Source organism: Leucopleurus acutus, assembly GCF_964270905.1.
Source record: "Leucopleurus acutus genome assembly, chromosome: 11".
Lineage (NCBI taxonomy): Eukaryota > Metazoa > Chordata > Mammalia > Artiodactyla > Delphinidae > Leucopleurus > Leucopleurus acutus.
The window spans coordinates 15,240,938-15,261,006 of NC_139152.1; the positions used below are offsets into that span (position 1 = coordinate 15,240,938).

Genomic DNA, 20,069 nt, shown 5'->3' on the forward strand with positions numbered 1-20,069 from the left:
CTTCAGCCTATACTACAAATCTACAGTAATCAAGACAGTATGGTACTGGCACAAAAACAGAAATATAGATCAATGGAATGTACATATGGTTGCCCTTATTTTTGATAGAGGCAAGGATATAAAATGGAGAAAAGACAGTCTCATCAATAAGTGGTGCTGGGAAAACTGGACAGCTACATGTAAAAGAATGAAATTAGAACACTCTCTAACACCATGCACAAAAATAAACTCAAAATGGATTAAAGGCCTGACTGTAAGGCCATGCACTATAAAACTCTTAGAGGAAAACATAGGCAGAACACTCTATGACATAAATCACAGCAAGACCCTTTTTGACCCACCTCCTAGAGAAATGGAAATAAAAACAAAAATAAACAAATGGGACCTAATGAAACTTCAAAGCTTTTGCACAGCAAAGGAAACCCAAGACCAAAAGACACCCCTCAGAATGGGAGAAAATATTTAAACGAAGCAACGGACAAAGGATTAATCTCCAGAATTTACAAGCATCTCATGCAGCTCAATATCAAAAAATCAAACAACCAAATCCAAAAATGGGCAGAAGACCTAAATAGAAATTTCTCCAAAAAGACATACAGATTGCCAACAAACACATGAAAGGATGCTCAACATCACTAATCATTAGAGAAATGCAAATCAAAACTACGAGGTATCACCTCACACCAGTCAGAATGGCCATCATCAAAAAATCTACAAACAATAAATGCTGGAGAGGGTATGGAGAAAAGGGAACTCTCTTGCCCTGTTGGTGGGAATGTAACTTGATACAGCCACTATGGAGAACAGTTGGAGGTTCCTTAAAAAACTAAAAATAGAACTACCATACAACCCAGCAATCCCACTACTGGACATATATCTGAGGAAGCCATAATTCAAAAGATTCATGCCAAATGTAAAATAGCTAGCTAGTGGAAGCAGCCACATAGCACAGGGAGATCAGCTCGGTGCTTTGTGTCCACTTAGAGGGGTGGGATAGGGAGGGTGGGAGGGAGACAGAAAAGGGAGGAGATATGGGGATATATGTATATGCATAGCTGATTCACTTTGTTATAAAGCCGAAACTAACACACCATTGTAAAGCAATTATAGTCCAATAAAGATGTGAAAAAAAAAAAAAGAGTTATGTACCACAGTGTTTATTACAGCTCTATTTACAATAGCCAGGACATGGAAGCAACCTAAGTGTCCATTGACAGCTGAATGGATAAAGAAAATTTGGCACATATATACAATGGAATATTACTCAGCCATAAAAAGAAATGAAATTGAGTTATTTGTGGTGAGGTGGATGGACCTAGTGTCTGTCATACAGAGTAAAGTAAGTCAGAAAGAGAAAAACAAATACCGTATGCTAACACATATATATGGAATCCAAAAAAAGAAAATGGTTCTGAAGAACCTAGGGGCAGGACAGGAATAAAGATGCAGACGTAGAGAATGGACTTGAGGACATAGGGAGGGGGAAGGGTAAGCTGCGACAAAGTGAGAGAGTGGCATGGACATATATACACTACCAAATGTAAAATAGCTAGCTAGTGGGAAGCAGCCACATTGCACAGGGAGATCAGCTCAGTGATGTGTGTCCACCTAGAGAGGTGGGATAGGGAGGGTGGGAGGGAGACGCAAGAGGGAGGAGATATGAGGATATATGTATATGTATAGCTGATTCACTTTGTTATAAAGCAGAAACACACCATTGTAAAGCAATTATACTCCAATAAAAATGTTAAAAAATGATAATAATGGGAGGACTGGGTGAATAGGTGTTAGGAATGGGAAGAAGGCTTTTTACTGTATACTTTAAAAATAAATTTTCATTTTTGAATCATATGAATATATTATATCTGAAAGGAAGTTAAATTTTGAAATGGTATTTTTTAACATTAATGGACACATTATGCATAATAAGCCCGTATTAGCTGCTGTAGTGCCATGCATTCAAGCATTTCAACACAGTCATTCTTTGGACCAATAATATTTTAACAGTTCTTGGGGTTACTATAAATGGTTAGATTAAGCATGATTAGATCCCCCAGAATAACCTGAAGCAGAAAAATCAAGATATTCTAGCATCTTCTTGTCCCTGTGAAGCTATTCTTAAAAGTCTCCCTCTCTGGGCTCTTTGTTTAAATTCTTTCCCTTAGGTTATTGACTCCTTGTTGCCCCTTACAGCATGATGTTCAAAAACATAGTCTTTAGAGATCATTTGACCCTGCCTAAACTTGGACCAAAATACCTCAGTTTCCTCATGGGTAAAATGGAGGTAACACAAACTTTGTAGGTTTGCTGTGGGGATTTAGTGAGTTTATGTACGTGAAACTCTTAGCCCAACATTTGGCACACAATAAGAATTCTAAAAATCCTAAGTACCTCTACTATTACTACATTGACTACTAAGACTTCCGAGTGGCCTGTATTTTCAGTGGGTTCTAAAGTCTGACATGTTTTGATGGATACTGTGATTACTAATCTTGCATGAAAGGTTTAGGGTGGAATATCATCTTCAGTCAATTCAAGTAACAGTTGCATGATTATCATTTAGACACTCACCCATAAATTTATGCTAATTTCCTGTCTGAATTAAAGCTCCTCTAATTAAAGACATTAAGTTTCTAATTAATAATACTTTCACTCTTTAATTCAAAAATTATGTTCATTGTGCATCAGAAAGTATCAGCATTTTTAGCATACTCATACCAAAAGTTCAACTACATTTTTGTATTATGAAATACAATTTACCCAAGTACTACAGTCAAAATTATCTCGTAGTGTCTCAAACTCACAGCGTCACTCAGTCATCATAATCAAGATATTTTAAGGAAGAATTTTTTTATTATATTTACGTAATTACCATTTCAGTTGTAAGAAACACTCAATGTGAATTTTAACTATTTCAATGTCAATAATCCACATTAACAATAAAATTAATTAATATTACCTATTTAAAATGTGTAAACTATTCTAATAAACATGTAAAAGGCTTTGGGAGAAGAAACATAAAGCTCAGGTTTAATTTTCAAATGTTAGGATTAGAGAGCTAAAACTGACTATCAGAAAACAACGTGGACCCCAATGAGCCCACAACAAAACATTGCCAAATTCCTTATTAGTAGTAAATTTCTTCTTTCTGAATTCCCTCAGAAAACATACAACCAGAGATTACCAAGGGAAATATTAGAAAACTGTGAATTATGCTTAATCCTTGGGCTATAAACTGGAAATTTTTAATTAAAAAACTAAAGCCTTCGTTTTAATGTTGGAATGACATAACTTGAAAGGAAAATTGAGATTACTTTTGTCATTAAATAAACGTTTAGTGCAACTTTATGGAGCAAGCACTGATTTATATATCCCTTGGGGAAATAGGAAAAAAGTAAGCCCTAAGGGAGATTGTAATCCACTAAGCAAATTGAGACATGTAAGGTAATAATTACAATATAAATATTAAGTGATAAGGGCTGTGCTAAGGGGAGTTCAGAGGGTGGCGACCACAGAAACCCTTTTGCATTTTAATTAGGCCTTGCAGAAAGGTAAAATTTCAATAGCCAAAAATGGTGGAAGAGATCATTTTAAAGGGAATAATATGAGCAATGTCTGCAAGGAAATAGCAGAGCATGTCTGTAGAACTGAACATACAGACTGCAGTATGAAATAATAAGAATGGGAAATAAGACAGACAGATTCAATAAGAAGCAGTAATACAAAGCTGAAAAATTCAGACTTTTTCATAAGCTATGGAAAGCTATGAACAGTACTTTGATCGAAGAGTAATTTTATAAAAGTTGCCCTAGGAAGATTATACTGGTAATTGTGTACAAATACATTTGGGTTCTGGAGGAGGGAAAGAGAATGTTCTAGTAGTTCAGGCAGAAGATCCATATGCATCTGCACTAGGCACAGCAGAACTGGAAAGGAAGAGCTGAGTGTAAATATATGGAGTGATTGCAAACATTCACTGAGAGATTATATTGTGAGAACTTTTGAATGTTATCAATTAATCATCTCAACTGTCCTGAAGTAGATGACTATTATCTCCATTTTACAGAAGTCGATTAACTTAGTCACAGTCTTTAGTATAGTGCTGGGACTGGCACCCCAGACTCACTGACTTCTAAAGCCAACACTTTCAACCCCTATGTTCTCTAATACTTTAAGCTCATTGTACTGAATGTTGAGGAGAAAATTGCGGCCAAAAATGACACTGAGGTCTCAGGCTTTAATAATCGGGAAAATAATGGTATCGATTGAAACAAAACATAGATTATGAGGAGGTAGAATAGATTCAGGATTATTAGACACAAATCCTATCTTAACCAACCCAGTTTCCTCAAGAGTATTATGTTTTCAGTGTCATATGAAGAATGTTTCTTTTTCATATTATTCATTGGTCCTGCTTTAGTCTTTGAATGTTCAGTTTATCCTGTGATCAGCCACTTCCAATTTAATCCACTAAAACTCTACTGTTTCATCAGGTGAGAAGTTTCCTGACAAGAAGCCTAAGGTGCAGTTAGTCATAACATACGAGGATGCGAAGCTGACCATACTTGTGAAGCACGTGAAAAACATTGTAAGTTTATCTTATCTAAAAAGAAACATGTAAACCTACATTGAGAAATCACTTTCTTCCTTTAAGCAATTAATGTCAACGTTCGTGAGAGAAATGGGGCCAGCCACCAAGTGTAAGGAAGGAACAATGAACCAGTTACAGCGTTGTGCCTCAGTGTAATTGTGATCCTTGGGGGAAAGGCTATAAAATATTTCACAGAGAAAGTCATAGAATGAAACCCAGACTTTATTCAAAATGAAGTGTCAGGACAAATCTAGTGAAAAAGCTTTGAAAAAGCAGGACTACCGGGGCTTCCCTGGTGGCGCAGTGGTTGAAAGTCCACCTGCCGATGCAGGGGACACGGGTTCGTGCCCCGGTCCGGGAAGATTCCACATGCCGCGGAGCGGCTGGGCCCGTGAGCCATGGCCGCTGAGCCTGCGCGTCCAGAGCCTGTGCTCCGTAACGGGAGAGGCCACAACAGTGAGAGGCCCGCGTACCACAAAAAAAAAAAACCAAAAAAGCAGGACTACCTAGAGTATTAAGAGCCAAAAGAAAAAAAGCTATGTCCCAAGAATTTACCCCTCTCTCATCACGCTGAGCTTTGTGGAAGACTGACTCATCTCTTTGAATAGTGCCAGCACCTTCTTTGTGAAGCCAGGAGCTCTTAGTATTTTCCCACAGATTGCCATTGAGTATGTTATCGTATTCTGATGTAGTTGCTCAAGGGTATTTCTTTTCCCTCAAAAAGTAATAATTTCTTTGATGACAGGGACCCCATCTTTGCATCCCCAGAACCAAGAACATCAATGGTAGTTAGCCTCTAAGGAAAACTAAAAGCTGCTTTCTCTATTATACCCCATTCCTTCCTGAAGATTGGTGGAGTCAAAGAGGCAAGGATGGCAACTGGGCCATGTCGTTAAGTAAGAGAGGGAGCTTTCTTTGTCACAAGGTAATTGATTAAAGGTCTGAATCTGGGTGCAACAAACAGAAAAGGGTAACTCTAAGCCTCACCTATTTCTCTGGTCTTTTGCTAGCCTAGCAAAACAGGTCCTCCACATGGTGAAACTCCCCAGGAGACTCCACATGGAGAAAGTCAGAAGCACTACCTTAGCTCTCTCCTTTATGCACATAAATCTCTAAGGATGCACTTTGAAGGACTTAAAGGAGCAAACTCTTCTCAACATGACATGCATTTGGAACACACTAGAACTTAATAAATATTTGTTCATTGAACAAATATTTGGCATAACTTTCAGGGAATGCATCCTTTACAAATTTAGTATTAGCCAGATATCCAAGGATGATTGTTTGTAAATCTATAGTGTTTGCAATCAGCCATTTTTGTAAGAGCTGGGCAAATATTATTAAATGTGTTTTTGTAGAACTTTCACTCATTAAAATAATTATTTTCAATTGCTTTTGATAAGCTAATCAGCTTAGCTGAGAATAGCAGTTGTTTAAGAAATTGTTAGGCTGGGAAATGAAGATTAAGTTAGATATTTTTTATAGCTGTATGCATGTTCGTGGACTTTAAGCATCTGTTTAAATATACATGATAAAATAATAGACTATTAAGAAATAGTGTTAATCAAGTTAACAGAACTTATATATGTGTATGATATATAATTGTCAATTGAAAACAGTCCTCTTGGAAACTATACATATATTTCAGTAATGTCATTGCTCAAAACATTTTAGGACATGCCTGTTGACATTGCTTTTAGCTCTGCATATAAACCACACAGTAAACTTGTTGATACTATTCAAGAGTCATGCCTAATGTTTGATCAAAAGCAGTATTAACCAACTTGGCCACCCATTTTATTCATCAGCTAAATCCCCAAATTACTTTTGACAGTTTTCAAAAATGCCCTTTACACTCAGATGAAGTTGCACTACCAATAAGTATATTCAAAACCAGTGTGATGCAGGCATAAAGGTGGGGAGTAAGTGACTAAGAGCAAGAGTTTAAGATTTAGATCAAGTTATAGGGAAATGGAAAATGAGCAGGTGAATCCTATAAAAATTTGAAAACCACTTAGGGCCGGTAGAGCCTTTACATTGCCAATGCCCTCGGAAGGAAAGTTGTTAATAATGAAGTCATGCTCCCTACTGGTTCTTCTCTCCTCCACAATCTCTTAACATAGCCCTGGAACTCCTCTTTTTTTATTTCCAGACTTGTGGCTTTAAATACCACTTACATGTCTTTTTCTTCCATATTTTATAATTCTAGCTTGAAAGTCTCCCTAAAATCCAGAATTATATGTACAACTGATTACTCAACAACTCTAGTAGAAATTCAGTAGACAGCATAAATCTAATATACATCCAATCAGACTTCTGATTATCACACCCCTAAACCTGCTTCTTTGGCAACTTGTCTCACCTCTAAATGGCACCTCCATCCTACTAATTGCTCAGGTTAAAATCCTTAGAGTCCTTTTGACTGCTCTCACAAACTACAACCAAACTTATCAACAAATTCTGGGAGCTCAGCATTCAGAATAAATCCAGAATCCCACCATGTTTCTCCTCCACTGCTTACCACCGTTGGTTCAATCTACCATCATCTCTCACTTGAATTACTGCTGTAGCCTCTTAACAGGTCTCCCTGCTTCTGCCTTTATATCTTTTTAGTCTCTTCCTAACTTAGCATCCAGAATACTCCTTTGAGAATAAAAGTCAAATCCTGTCATTCCTGTCTCATATCCCTCTGGGGAAGGACTCTCATACCACTTACAATGAAAGCCAAGTATTGGCACCCTTGACCTCTCCTACCTCACCTCGTGCTACAGACTCCCTGAATCACTCCACTCCAGCCTCAGTGATTTTCTTCCTATGCCTTGAATGTTTCTGCATGTTTCTGCCCCAGGACATTTGTACCTGCTACTCAGCTTATTGGGACTGCTCTTCCCAGGCCCATGACTCAAATTCTCCATGGTTCAATCTCACATGTCCTAAACAACTGTGTTTAACTGTCGCCTTTTCTGTGAGGTCCTCTCTGACTCCCATATGTAAAACTGCAAAACCACCCCTGTTGGTTGGCACTTCCAAACTTCCTTTCCTACTTTATTTTCTCCACTGCCCTGTATCATTGCTGTAAACCCGGAGGCTAAAGCAGGGCCAAGTATATAGTAGATGCTCAATGAATACTTTGTTAAATGAAAGAATGTTAAATTACTTCTAATGTGAACAACTAAGAACTAAGACTTTTTTCACCTTCCCCAAATTATCACAACAAAGTTCTCAGGCTTTGCATTTTTCACAGCATCTCTTAAATGACTATTTTATTTCTTCTGCTTATCTGAAGACAGAGATAACATTATAATGTAAATGACAGAAAAATCTATCTGGAAATTCTCAACATATTTTCTTATTTCAAGTTTTAACTAATTGTTTATTTTTTTAGACTTTAGTATTTTCACATGCTTGAGTAATCAGACTAAAGAAGTTGTGCTTGGTTTTAATATTAAAATGAATTATTCTGCCTGCAGTTCTGTTATATTTAATAGTGAGTTTGATGAAAAGAATTGTTTATCTTATATTAAATCCTTGAAGCTTTCTCTAAGAATTACTTCCCTCCTGTGAATTCACAAGTTAAAAAAAAATTGCTAAATTTTTTTCCTTTCAAAGCAGCACGATATGATTTATCCTAGTGAACAGAGACTGACAAAGTAATGCAGGTATTTAGAAGCTTGGCCAAGATTATTTTCAATAATTTTTCAGTTTATGTAACAGAGGAACATAGAAAAATCATTTAGATTTGAAATATGTTTTTAAATCTTTCTAGTTTTTTCCCATGTAGCCCACTTTAAAATGATCTCTTCCATTGACTTCTGCAATGTCTCTCTATATATTACAGTGTCTCTCCTGGTCTCATGGATTCCCCTAGTTTTGTGTCATTTCTAGACTGTTTTCTTCTACCTGCTCCAGAATAAGCCCATTCCAGAAGGCTCTAAAAGTAATCAATAAGGATGCCAGACTTCCTTCTGATATTGAATATGCTCACATTATGAGAGTCTCTTACTCTGTAACAGAATAATAAGTCATTTCAAATGAGGAGCAAGTCATGTCAGGGAAATCAGGGTATATCTCAAATGGAGTGCTGTTTAATCCTTTCATAAGACACAAAATCACAGAAAATCATTACTGTATGGAAATTAACAGAAGAGAGAGGGAATTAGTCAAACACAACAAGAACCCAGGCTAAACACACACACACACACACACACACACACACATACATGTTAAAATTTTATTACATTTTATTTTTTATTTTAAAGAATTCTTGTAATTTTATTATGTATAGTCTGGGGGTCCTTGTTTTTAAAATCCACATTCCTGGATGCGACTCCCAATGACTGTGATTCTGTAGTTTGGCTTGGAATTTCTACATCTGCCTTTTACAGTCTTCTCCTGGTCTCATGGATTCTTCTACTCTTTCATGTCTAGACTTGTTTTCTTCTCTCCTGCTCCCAAATACGAGCATTTCAGAAGGTTCTCTGACACAAGTGGTCCGTGGACACACTTTGAGAAACATTTCTCATGGCTAATTACCCCATAAATGGCACTCTGCATACAATGGGAGTTCTGTACTTAGCACCAAGTGACTTGTGTTGCCCACTGGTGTAAAAGAGACAACACATAGACTTGGTGAAGGTAACAAAAGAGGGTTGTGAAAATAAATCACAGATGATGGCAATATTCGACATGTAAAAATAACAATGTTCTATGTATCCTTTTAAAAACTTCTAACTTCTCACTCTGTGCATTCATTCTTTTGTTTCTTTTTGCGGTTTTTTTGTTTGTTTGTTTTGCGGTACGCGGGCCTCTCACTGTTGTGGCGTCTCCCGTTGCGGAGCACAGGCTCCGGACGCGCAGGCTCAGCGGCCATGGCTCACGGGCCTAGCTGCTACGCGGCACATGGGATCTTCCCGGACCGGGGCACGAACCCACGTCCCCTGCATCGGCAGGCGGACTCTCAACCACTGTGCCACCAGGGAAGCCCTGTGCCTTCATTCTTATCCTGAGTTCTTTAAAAGATGTTTACAATCATTACCCTGAACTCTTTCTTGGGTAGACTGACTATCTATCTCCATTTCACTTAGTGCTTCTTTTGGGGCTTAATCTTGTTCCTTCATTTGGAACATGTTCCTCTGCTACCTCATTTTGCCTAAGTTGCCGTTTTTATTTCTCATCTTGCCTAACTTGCCGTTTTTATTTCTATGTATCTCGTAGGTTAGTTATGTTTCCTGACCTTGGAGAAGTGGCTTTTTGTAGGAGATGTCCTATGCATCCCGGCAGTGCACTCCCCTCTTGTCACCAGAGCAGTATGTTCTAAGGGTGCCCCCTATGTGGGCTGTGTGGGTCCTTCTGTTGTGGTGGGCTGACTACTGAGGGTGGTCTGGTGGGCTTGGTTGGCCCCCAGACTGGTTGGTTGCCAGGCCCTGCCTTGTGCAGAGGCTGCCAGCCACTGGTTTACTGGGCCTGTCACAAGGCAGCCAGCGGCAGCACCCCAGGGCCCTGAGGCTAGTGCTGGCTCACTGATGGCTAAAGCCAGGTCCTGGGGTTAGTGCTGGACTACTGGCAAGCAGAGCCGGCTTCTGGAGTCTGGTTGTAGCGCCCAGGAATCCCAGAGTTGATGTCAGATTGCTGGGAAGGAGGTGGGGGAATGGGGGAGAGGCCTCCTGACACAGTTGGGTACAGGGTCTGGGCTGTCCCAAAGCTTCTGTTGGCCTATTAGTTGGCAGGGCCAGGGCCCAGCTGGTCCCAGGGCAGGTTCTGGCCTTGGTGGGTGCACTAGGTTTGTACGCTGCGGAGCTGCCATTGTCCTGTGGCTAGAGTCCACCTGCTGGTGGGTGAGGCTGGTCCTGAGGCTAGTGCAGGCTCGCTGGTGGGTGGAGCCAAAGAGTCTGGTGTTGGTTTCTGCCCACTGGTGTGTGGGGCTAGTTCCTGTGTCCTCTGGTGGGAAGGGCTGTGTCCAGGGGAGGCTATGGGCTCAGGAGGTCTTAAGGCAGCTGTCTGCTGGTGAGTGGGACTGTGTCCCTGCCTAGTTAGTTGCTTGGCCTGAGGCATTCCAGCGCTGGCGCCTACGGGCTGTGAGTGGGGGCGAGGCTGGGTCCTGAGACTAATAAGCTAGAGGGAGGATTCCAGAATGGCACTTGCCAGCACTAGTGTCCACTGCCGCCAGCGTCTGTGTCATCAGGGAGAGCTGCCGTTGCCTCCTGCTTCTCTGGGAGACTTTCCAGATCAGCAGGTAGGTCTGACCCAGGCTCCTTTCGAATCACTTTTGCCCTGGGTCCCAGAGCTTGTGAGATTTTGTATGTGCCCTTTAAGCATAGAGTCTATTTCCCTCAGCCCTCTGGGACTCCCAAAAGTAAGGCCTGCTGGCCTTCCGGAGCTTGTCTTCCCGATGCAGGACCCCCAGTCCAGGGAGCTGATGCGGGGCTCAGACCTCTTACTCCTTTGGGAGAAGTTCTGCAATTTTAACACATTATTGACTGGTGGATTTTTGCAGAAACTAACACCTGTGGCTGGCGATTTTTACCTAAGTGAATATCAAAACACCTGCATTTGATTAAATATCAACAACTTTTTTTTGCATTTAATGCATTTACTTGAAACTTTGTACATGTCTTACTAAAGCACTCTAATATTTCGTTAGAGTGTGATAGTGATAGGCAGTATAGCAGGCACCTCTGTGCAGGGGAACAGAACATCTATTACAAATACACCGTGTTTCACTACTCTTTCCCCTGGAAGAGCAGACTCTACACTTTCTGGCGGCAATCTTTTTTTTTCTTTTAGTTCTGTGGGTATTATTCCCTCTAGAATATGTTCTTTTATTTTACCTGATAGTCGACAAGGTGGGTCTTTGCGGGAGGCTCTTTTAGAAACACCACAAGAAGAACCAGGTGCAGGACTACCACTACATTCACCAGGATGGTCAGTTACCCATTCTCTAACTACTGCTAACAAAAATTGCGTGTAAGTCATTTTATTCTGTGCATTAAGGCTACAATAAATTTTAAACGCATTGAATAAACCACAATTACTCAAATAGAAACCCACTTTTTTATACCATTTGCTAGTTTTCCAGAGGATACTGAAGTTTGCCAGATATTGATCAGATCGATCAACTCCTTTCATATATTTATTATACTCTAATATACAAGTGGGATTAGTTATCTGATGGCCAGTCCTCCTGTCTTCCTTTCCTGTAGATGCTATAGAGGCGTCATGAATAGTTGTCACCATGCGAACTAGCCTCTTGTCTTTCCATATAAGAAGAATCACTTCTTCCTTCTGTAAGAATGTCATTTCTCCCCTCCGTAGATTTTTGGATTTCTCCTTAATTGGTTTGGTAGACCACGATTCTCTCTTATAGTCCCACGATCTCTGGTTTTATTTTTCAACAGTATTTCAGATGTGGACACACTGTTGTAAAAATTGTCTCAGTAAATACGGTGTCATGAACCAAGGTAAAGTTGTAGGACCAATAATATTGTTTCTTGCAGTTTCTTTCCTTCACCTGTGTAAATCTCAAGGTTGCATATATATCCAGTTTCACTTTCGCTAACCATCCTGACCAAAATTCCATATTTTGTAAGTTTTCTGGCATTATAGGTTTTGAATCTGAGGCATCCTCACCACTTTATCATTGCCTCGTCAAGTGATAGCTCTTGTTTGGGTATATAGATCGATTGAAATTTTGGTAGAAAATCATCCAAAATAGGTTTAACATTTGAAATTCTGTCTGCAGGAAGTGGAGTTTCCGAGTTATCGTTAAAGTGAAGAAATTTCATTATGTGTTCGAATCTTCTTCTTGTCATAATCTTTGGAAAGATAGGTGTTTCAAGTAAGGGATTAGTCGACCAGTATTCTTTCCAGTGTGACTTTCTTATTTGTCCCATCAAAATTATTAATCCAAGAAACATCTTCCTGTCACTGTTGGTTACATCAGTCCATTTTAAAGCCTTATCATACTTTTTATATGGTTTTTTATTCTGTCGGGGATACAAGTTTGTTTGAGAAGCGTCCAACTCGAAAAAGTCGTTACCAAAAATTAATTCTGTTATTTCACTAACACTTTGCGGATTATTACATTCAGTAGTTACACCTGACATATCTGTAAAGTCATCTGATTTTCCTGAAATGTTGTCTTTAATCCACTCTTCTGTAGAAGCAAAGGAGCATTCTCCAGCACCGTGAGTTTCATTTTCACTTTCCGTATCAGAATCAACCACTAAGGTTTTTTGTCTTTTTTGGGTCTAATATTCACATTGTCTGAATGAGAACTATATTCCGAAGAACTGTCATTTTCTGAGACACTAGTATATATTTCACTCGGACAATCAGAGAAAGTATCTGCATAAAATTCACCGAAAAATTCTTCTTCACTCAAAAGTTTGCTATGTGTCATTTCTGAAAATTTTACAGTAATAAACTTGAATTTATAATATACACAAGTTTGGAACAAAAACCTAATGGGGCAAACTGTGAATGATAATGACAATCATAAATTGTATAATGAACCCTTGATCAATTTTAAGCTCTAACAACTTCACACGGTGATATTAATTGTATCACTCTCTGAAAACATTGATACATCTCCGGTCAGTAAGTTGTTAATTTTCTCCTGTTTGTGGATTGCTCACCCAGGAGTATAGGACTAGACTATATTGTGACTCCTCCCCTCCTACCAGTCTCATTGTGGTTGTAGAAGATCTTTTCTGGTAGGTTTCAGGCTTTTTTGTTGATCGTTATTCTGTAAATAGTGGTAATTTTGGTGTGTCTGTGACGGGGTGTGAGCTTAGGGTATTTCTACTCTGCTGTCTTGGCCCATCAATTTTGTGCATCTTTTTTGAACTAACTTGGCTAAGTTCTCTGACTATCCCAATTCTTTTCAATTTTTTAAAATCTAGATTTGTAAAAGAAATTTGTCACTGCCCCATCCTAGATTCACTTTATCTAAATAAGTATCAGTTTCTTGATAAAGGGCAATTTTCTAATAATAATTATCTCATTGATTATATTTGGTTTATATTCCATGAATAAAAAATTGTTCTTCCAGAGTTGGCCCATTACGGCACTGATTTCCTGTTTCAAAGAATAAGATGCAAAGCAATGGATAGTGAAGAGTACCCAGGCCAGATATAGATATTTTATTGTGTTTCATGATTTTTTTTAACCAAAGAAACATTAACCCTCAAAGATTACCAATTGGGCTTCCCTGGTGGCACAGTGGTTGAGAGTCCACCTGCCGATGCAGGAGACACGGGTTCGTGCCCCGGTCCGGGAAGATCCCACATGCTGCAGAGTGGCTGAGCCCGTGAGCCATGGCCTCTGAGCCTGCGCGTCCGGAGCCTGTGCTCCACAACGGGAGAGGCCACAACAGTGAGAGGCCCACGTACTGCAAAAAAAAAAAAAAAAAAAAAAAGATTACCAATTATTTCTTAATAAAACAAACCATAAATTGTTCTATAAACCTATGATAATTGGTATGATAATGGTAATTGATCTCTTCCAATAGCCAACACCTTTAGTTCTTCTTTCTTGAACTTTTCTATTCTCAGGCTCTCCATAAAACTTCACTGTCTGTACCTTCTCTAAATCTCTTTCTGAGGCTTCCTTAGCACTTATAAATTTAAACTAGATAAGGTGCATAGTGCTTTAATAGATGTTGACTTCATCTTTAGCCCTTAAATGTGAAGATTTTATAGTGTTCAGGGCTTCAACTCTTCAAACTAATTTCCTAAGAAATTTTATTCAGTTTTGAAACTTCACAGATTATGTGAATTACTCCTAAATTTACGTCTCTGCTTTTAATATTTCTCTGAACTCAATTTACATATTTCCAACTGCCTGATAGGCATTTGCGCTCTGATGTCTTGACGTCTCTTTAAACTCGACAACCCTAAATCACAGTCCTCTCCTTCCACTACAACCAACTCCCACTCAGAACCACTTGCACCATCCCCAAGGAACTCTTGATGAAAACTTCTCTGTAATTTATTTTCCATATTTTAACTTACTCCAGTACTCCTATATGTAATCAACAAATCATTTTAGTTTCCTTTTACTTTTATTATTGTTAAAATTTGACTCTATAGTTTCTGTTAATTTATCTGTATATTATTTTGGTTGATTCCTGTGGTATTCCTTTCCTTGTTTCCTACTTCTCTATTCTGCCTAAAACATCCTACAACTCCATTTTAATCATATCAATAAAAAATTTTAATAGAGTCTCAGTAAATTTAAAATTCTTTAGCCTAATATTTAAGATACTATGCAGTCTAGCTATAACCTGCCTTTTCTATCCACCATCCACAGTACAAAACTTGTGTTCTATTCTAGATGGTACATTCACTGTTGACTAGACACACATCAGTCATTCTAGCTCACTATATCATACTTCTGCTTACCTTCTATTTACCTTCTACGTCCAACTCAACTTCAAGGCTCAGCTCAAACCTCTCACTCTCTCTGAACCTTCTGGGCCACTCTTGTTCCTAGTTATCCTTCCTTCTTTGGCCTCCTGTTACATTTACCATCCATTTGATATTCACTGCCTTATCTCAGCTCTTGAAACTTATCAACTTGGCTCATCCTGTAGTTTCAATTGTATTGAAAATTTACTGATTGTAAAAGCTGTGGGAAGTATATTTTGTATATCTCACAGTGCTAGCACAATACTATGCCTTTAATGCATGTTTGTTAAATAAGTAAATGTTTGCTTAAGTGTATGTCACTGTGAAAAACAGCCACAATCCACAGCAGTTTAGTTTAAGCTGTATTTACAATTGAATAGATTTTCTCTGTGAATTCTGCTCTCTATAATACTTGATACTAAACTGAGAATGGTCAAGTGACAAATATTTGATCATCACATCTGTCTCAGTTAAGAATAAGGTGATTTCCTGCTGAGAATTATTGCTCTAAATATTCAACAGCTCTGGACACTCACCATCTCCCCAGATGACATAGCCATCAATGTATAGGACACCACGTGATGTACATTTTATTTAATCAGTCTCTCTTCTTATTGAAAGCCTTGTACCCTAATCTCTATGCTTTATCCAAAATCTCCCTTAATTCTACATTCTAACTTTAAGAAAACAAACAAACAAAAACACATAAGCTAAGGCCCTGACATTGGTTTTCGTAATTTGGTTCCTTCCTGACTTTTCTGAAGTCCCTTTAGGAGTGACATCAGCATAATAGTGGCAAAAGCCATCCCTCATTTTGTCTCCCACTCAACAACAAAAATTCATCATCCATCCACAGACAAAAGTGAGACCCAACACCATCCACCAAGGGATCAAGGAGGAGCCTCACCTTCCTATGCTTCAGGTAACAGACACACAGGCCTCAGTCCCAGCTGAGGACCCTGCAGTGGGCTGTGTACTGACTCCTGCTCCTCTCAGCCACGGTGCAGGAGCTCCTGGAAAGCATTGTCTTAGACAATCATCCACGGATAAAAGAGCCTTTGTGGAACTTCAGGTATGCAGAGAAGTTCCACAACACTGTGGTAGCAAAAAATATGAATCTGGATACATTGAAATGGGCAGAGAGTAAAGATTGGAGGAGGTGACTGCCACTTTAAATAGGAAGACAACAATGCAAAATTTCAAGGAACATGAAAATCAAAGTAACAAGACACCACCAAGGGATGACAATAATCTTCCAGTAACTGAACTCAAAGACCTGAAGATCTGTGATTTACCTGATAGAAAGAATTCAAAATGGCTATTTAAAGGAAATTTGATGAGCTACAGAAAACACACAAATTCAAAAAGATCAGGAAAATAATACATGAACAAAATGAGAAATTTAACAAGGAGATAGAATTTTTTTTTTTTTTTTCCAGTATGTGGGCCTCTCACTGTTGTGGCCTCTCCCATTGCAGAGCACAGGCTCCGGATACGCAGGCTCAGCGGCCATGGCTCACGGGCCCAGCCGCTCCTCAGCATGTGGGATCCCCCCAGACGGGGGCACGAACCTGCGTCCCCTGCATCGGCAGGCGGACTCTCAACCACTGTGCCATCAGGGAAGCCCAACAGAAATTTTTTTATGAAAGAAACCAAACAGAAATTTTACAGCTAAAGAATATGATGAATGAAATGAAAAATACAACAGAGAGCATCACCAGGAGAATGGATCAAGCAGAAAAGGCATCTGTGAAACAGGAGACAGGAACTTTGAAATTATCCTGTCAGGGGAGAACAAAGGGGAAAAAAAAGGAGAGTGAAGAAAGCCTATGTGATATATTGAAGTTCCAGGAAAAGAGAGTAAAAAGGGAGCAGAAAGTATATTTAAAGAAATAATGGCTGATAACTTCCCAAATCTGAGGGAAGATTTGGATATTCGTGTTCATGAAGCTCATAGGTCACCAAACTCAACTTTAAAGAGATCCTCTCCAGAGCACATGATAATAAAACTGTCAAAATTCAAAGATAAAGAGAGAATCTTGAAGGCAACAAGAGGATAAAACGCTTGTAACTTACAAGGGAGCCCCTGTAGAGTTATTAGCAGATTTCTCAGCAAAAACCTTATAGACCAGGAGAGAGTGAGATGATATTTTCAAAGTACTGAACTAAAATAAATGCCAATCAAGAATACTTTACCTGGCAAGCCCGTCTTTCAGAAATGAAGTAGGGATAAAGACTTTTCCAGACAAACAAAAGTTGAAGAAATTTGCCACCACTAGACCTGCCTTACGAGAAATGCTGAAAGGAGTTCTTCAAGCTGAAATGAAAAGATACTAATTGGTAACACGTATATGTGAAAATGTATAAACCCTGGTAAAGTATATAGTCAAAGTTACATTACTCTAATACTATAATATGGTAGAGTGTTAACCACTTAATTCTAGTATAAAGGTTAAAGGACAAGAGTACTAAAAATAAGTATAGCTATAATAACCTGTTAATGAACAAACAACATAAAAAGAGGTAAATTGTGACTTTAATAACATAAAATGGGGGGAATAAAGGGGTAGAGTTTTTGTATATGATTGAAGTAAAGCTATCAGCATAGATAGATTATTATATCTATAAGATGTTTTTTGTAAGCCTCATGGTAACCACAAAGCAAAAACCTACAGTAGATTCACAAAGGATAAAGATAAAGGAATCAAAGCATACCACCACAGAAAATCATCAGTTTACAAAAGAAGACTGCAAGAGAGGAAGAGAGGAAAAAGGGAACACGAGAACAGCAAGAAAACAGTAAGATGACATGGGTAAGTCCTTACCTATCAGTAATTACTCTTCATGCAAATTGACTGAATTATCCAATCAAAAGACATAGAATGGCTGGTTGGTAAAAAAGAAAAACGAACCATGATCCAACTATATGCCACCTATAAGACACTTTCAGCTTTAAGGACACACATAAGCTCAAAGTAAAGTGATGAAAGAAGATATTCCATGTAATTGGAAACCAAAAGAGAGTGAGGTAGTTTTATCAGACAAAATAGACTTTAAGCCAAAAAATGGTAACAAGAGACAAATTCATTATATAATGATAAAGGGATCAAGAAGGTATAAGAAACATAAATATATACACACCCAACATCGGGGCACCAAAATATATTAAGCAAATACTAACATCTGAAGGGAGAAATAGACAACAATATAATAATAGTATGGACTTAAATACCCCACTTACAACAATGCATAGATCATCCAGAAAGAAAATCAATATGAAAATCTTGGGTTTAAACCATACTTTAGGTCAAATATACCAAACAGACATATATATACAGAATATTCCATCCAACAGCAGCAGAATACACATTCTTTTCAAGCAAACACAGAACATAATCCAGGATAGAACATATTATATTTCACACACACAAAAAAAAACTCAGCAAATTTAAGAAGATAGACTTCATACCAACAATCTCTTCCAGCCACATGGGTATAAAATATTTTTAAAAAAGAAGATCTCAAATGAACAACCTAACTCTACATCTCAACAAACTAGAAAAAGGAGAACAAACTAAACCCAAAGTTAGCAGAAAGGAAGAAATAACAAAGATCAAAGCAGAGATAAATAAAGAGGAGAAAATAATAGAAACGATCAATGAAACTAAGAGCTGGTTTTTTGAAAAGATAAATAAAACTGACAAACGTTTGCCTAGACTAAAAAAAAGAGAGACTCAAAATCAGAAATGAAAGAAGAGAGAGATTAAAGTGATACCAAAGAAATGCATAATCAGAAATTATGAAAATTATACACCAACAAATTGAACAACGTAGAGGAAATGAATAAATTTCTAGAAATATACAACCTACCAAGACTGAATCATGAAGAAACAGAATATCTTAACAGACCACTAACAAGTAAGGAGATCGCATAAGTAATTAAAAACCTCCCAACAGAGAAAAAACCAGGACTAGAAAGTTTCACAGGTGAATTTTACCAAACATTAGCACCAATTACTATCAATCCTTCTCAAACTCTTACAAAAAATGGAAGAGGTGACAACACTTCTGAACTCATTTAATGAGGCCAGCATTACCTCGATACCAAAACTAGACAAGAACACCACAAGAAAAGAAAATTACAAGTCAGTATCCCTCATGAACATAAATGCAGCAATCCTCAACAAAATATTAGTAAACTGAACTCAACAATACGTTAAAAAAGTCATACACCTGAATCAACTGGGATTTATTCCAGAGGTGAACGAAGGGTTCAACATCGAGAAAACAATCAATGTGATAGATCACATTAACAAAATGAAGGCTAAAGGTCATATGAGCACCCCAAAAGATGCAGAAAAGACATTTGACAAAACTCAACATCCATTCATGATAAAACTCTCAACAGGGAGGATATAGAGGGAGTGTACCTCAACATAATAAAGAACATGTACGACAAGCTCACAGCTAACATCATACTCAATGGCAAAAATTGAAAGCTTTTCCTCAAAGATCAGGAACAAGACAAGGATACCCACTCTCACCACTTTTATTCAGTTAGGCAAGAAAAAGATATTAAAGGCATCCAAATTGGAAAGGAAGGTGTAAAACTGTCCCTATTTATAGGTAACATGATATTATGTATAGAAAATCCTAAAGACTTCACAAAAAACTATTAGAATTAATAAATGAATTCAGTAAAATTGCAAGATACAAAATCAATATGTTTCCCTCGATATCCAAAAATAGAGCATTCCTACAAACTCTTTAGTAAGCCAAAATGGCAAAAATGAAGAAGCAATTATCTTAGGCCACATCTTGCTAACAAATTCACAGAATAAATCGAGATAAAGCACACATGCTAATAGACACAGGTCAAAGCTATGGCGACTTGATGCTGAGTGTAGCTCTTGGGAAAAGAGCTTAGCAGTGCCACTGTCACTGCTCAGTGTTCATGCTACCTCTATAACAGCTTGCTGCCCCCCAAAAAACACTGAACACTGTTTTTGCTTTTCACCTTTACTTGTAAAAGTGAAAATCCTCTTCGGATTTTGTTCAATTAGCAAAAACAG

The 20,069-nt window shown here is 38.2% G+C and overlaps 1 protein-coding gene across 6 annotated transcripts in view; it reads left to right on the forward strand.

Annotated features, from left to right (window-relative positions):
* PIK3C2G (phosphatidylinositol-4-phosphate 3-kinase catalytic subunit type 2 gamma) overlaps positions 1 to 20,069 on the forward strand; it is a 364,032-nt gene that overhangs the window by 325,286 nt on the left and 18,677 nt on the right. For all 6 annotated transcript variants that reach the window (XM_082849612.1, XM_082849613.1, XM_082849617.1 and 3 more), the window contains one exon: positions 4,494 to 4,588. In XM_082849612.1, coding sequence (XP_082705738.1) covers positions 4,494 to 4,588 — 95 coding nt within the window. The remainder of the gene's footprint in view (positions 1 to 4,493; positions 4,589 to 20,069) is intronic.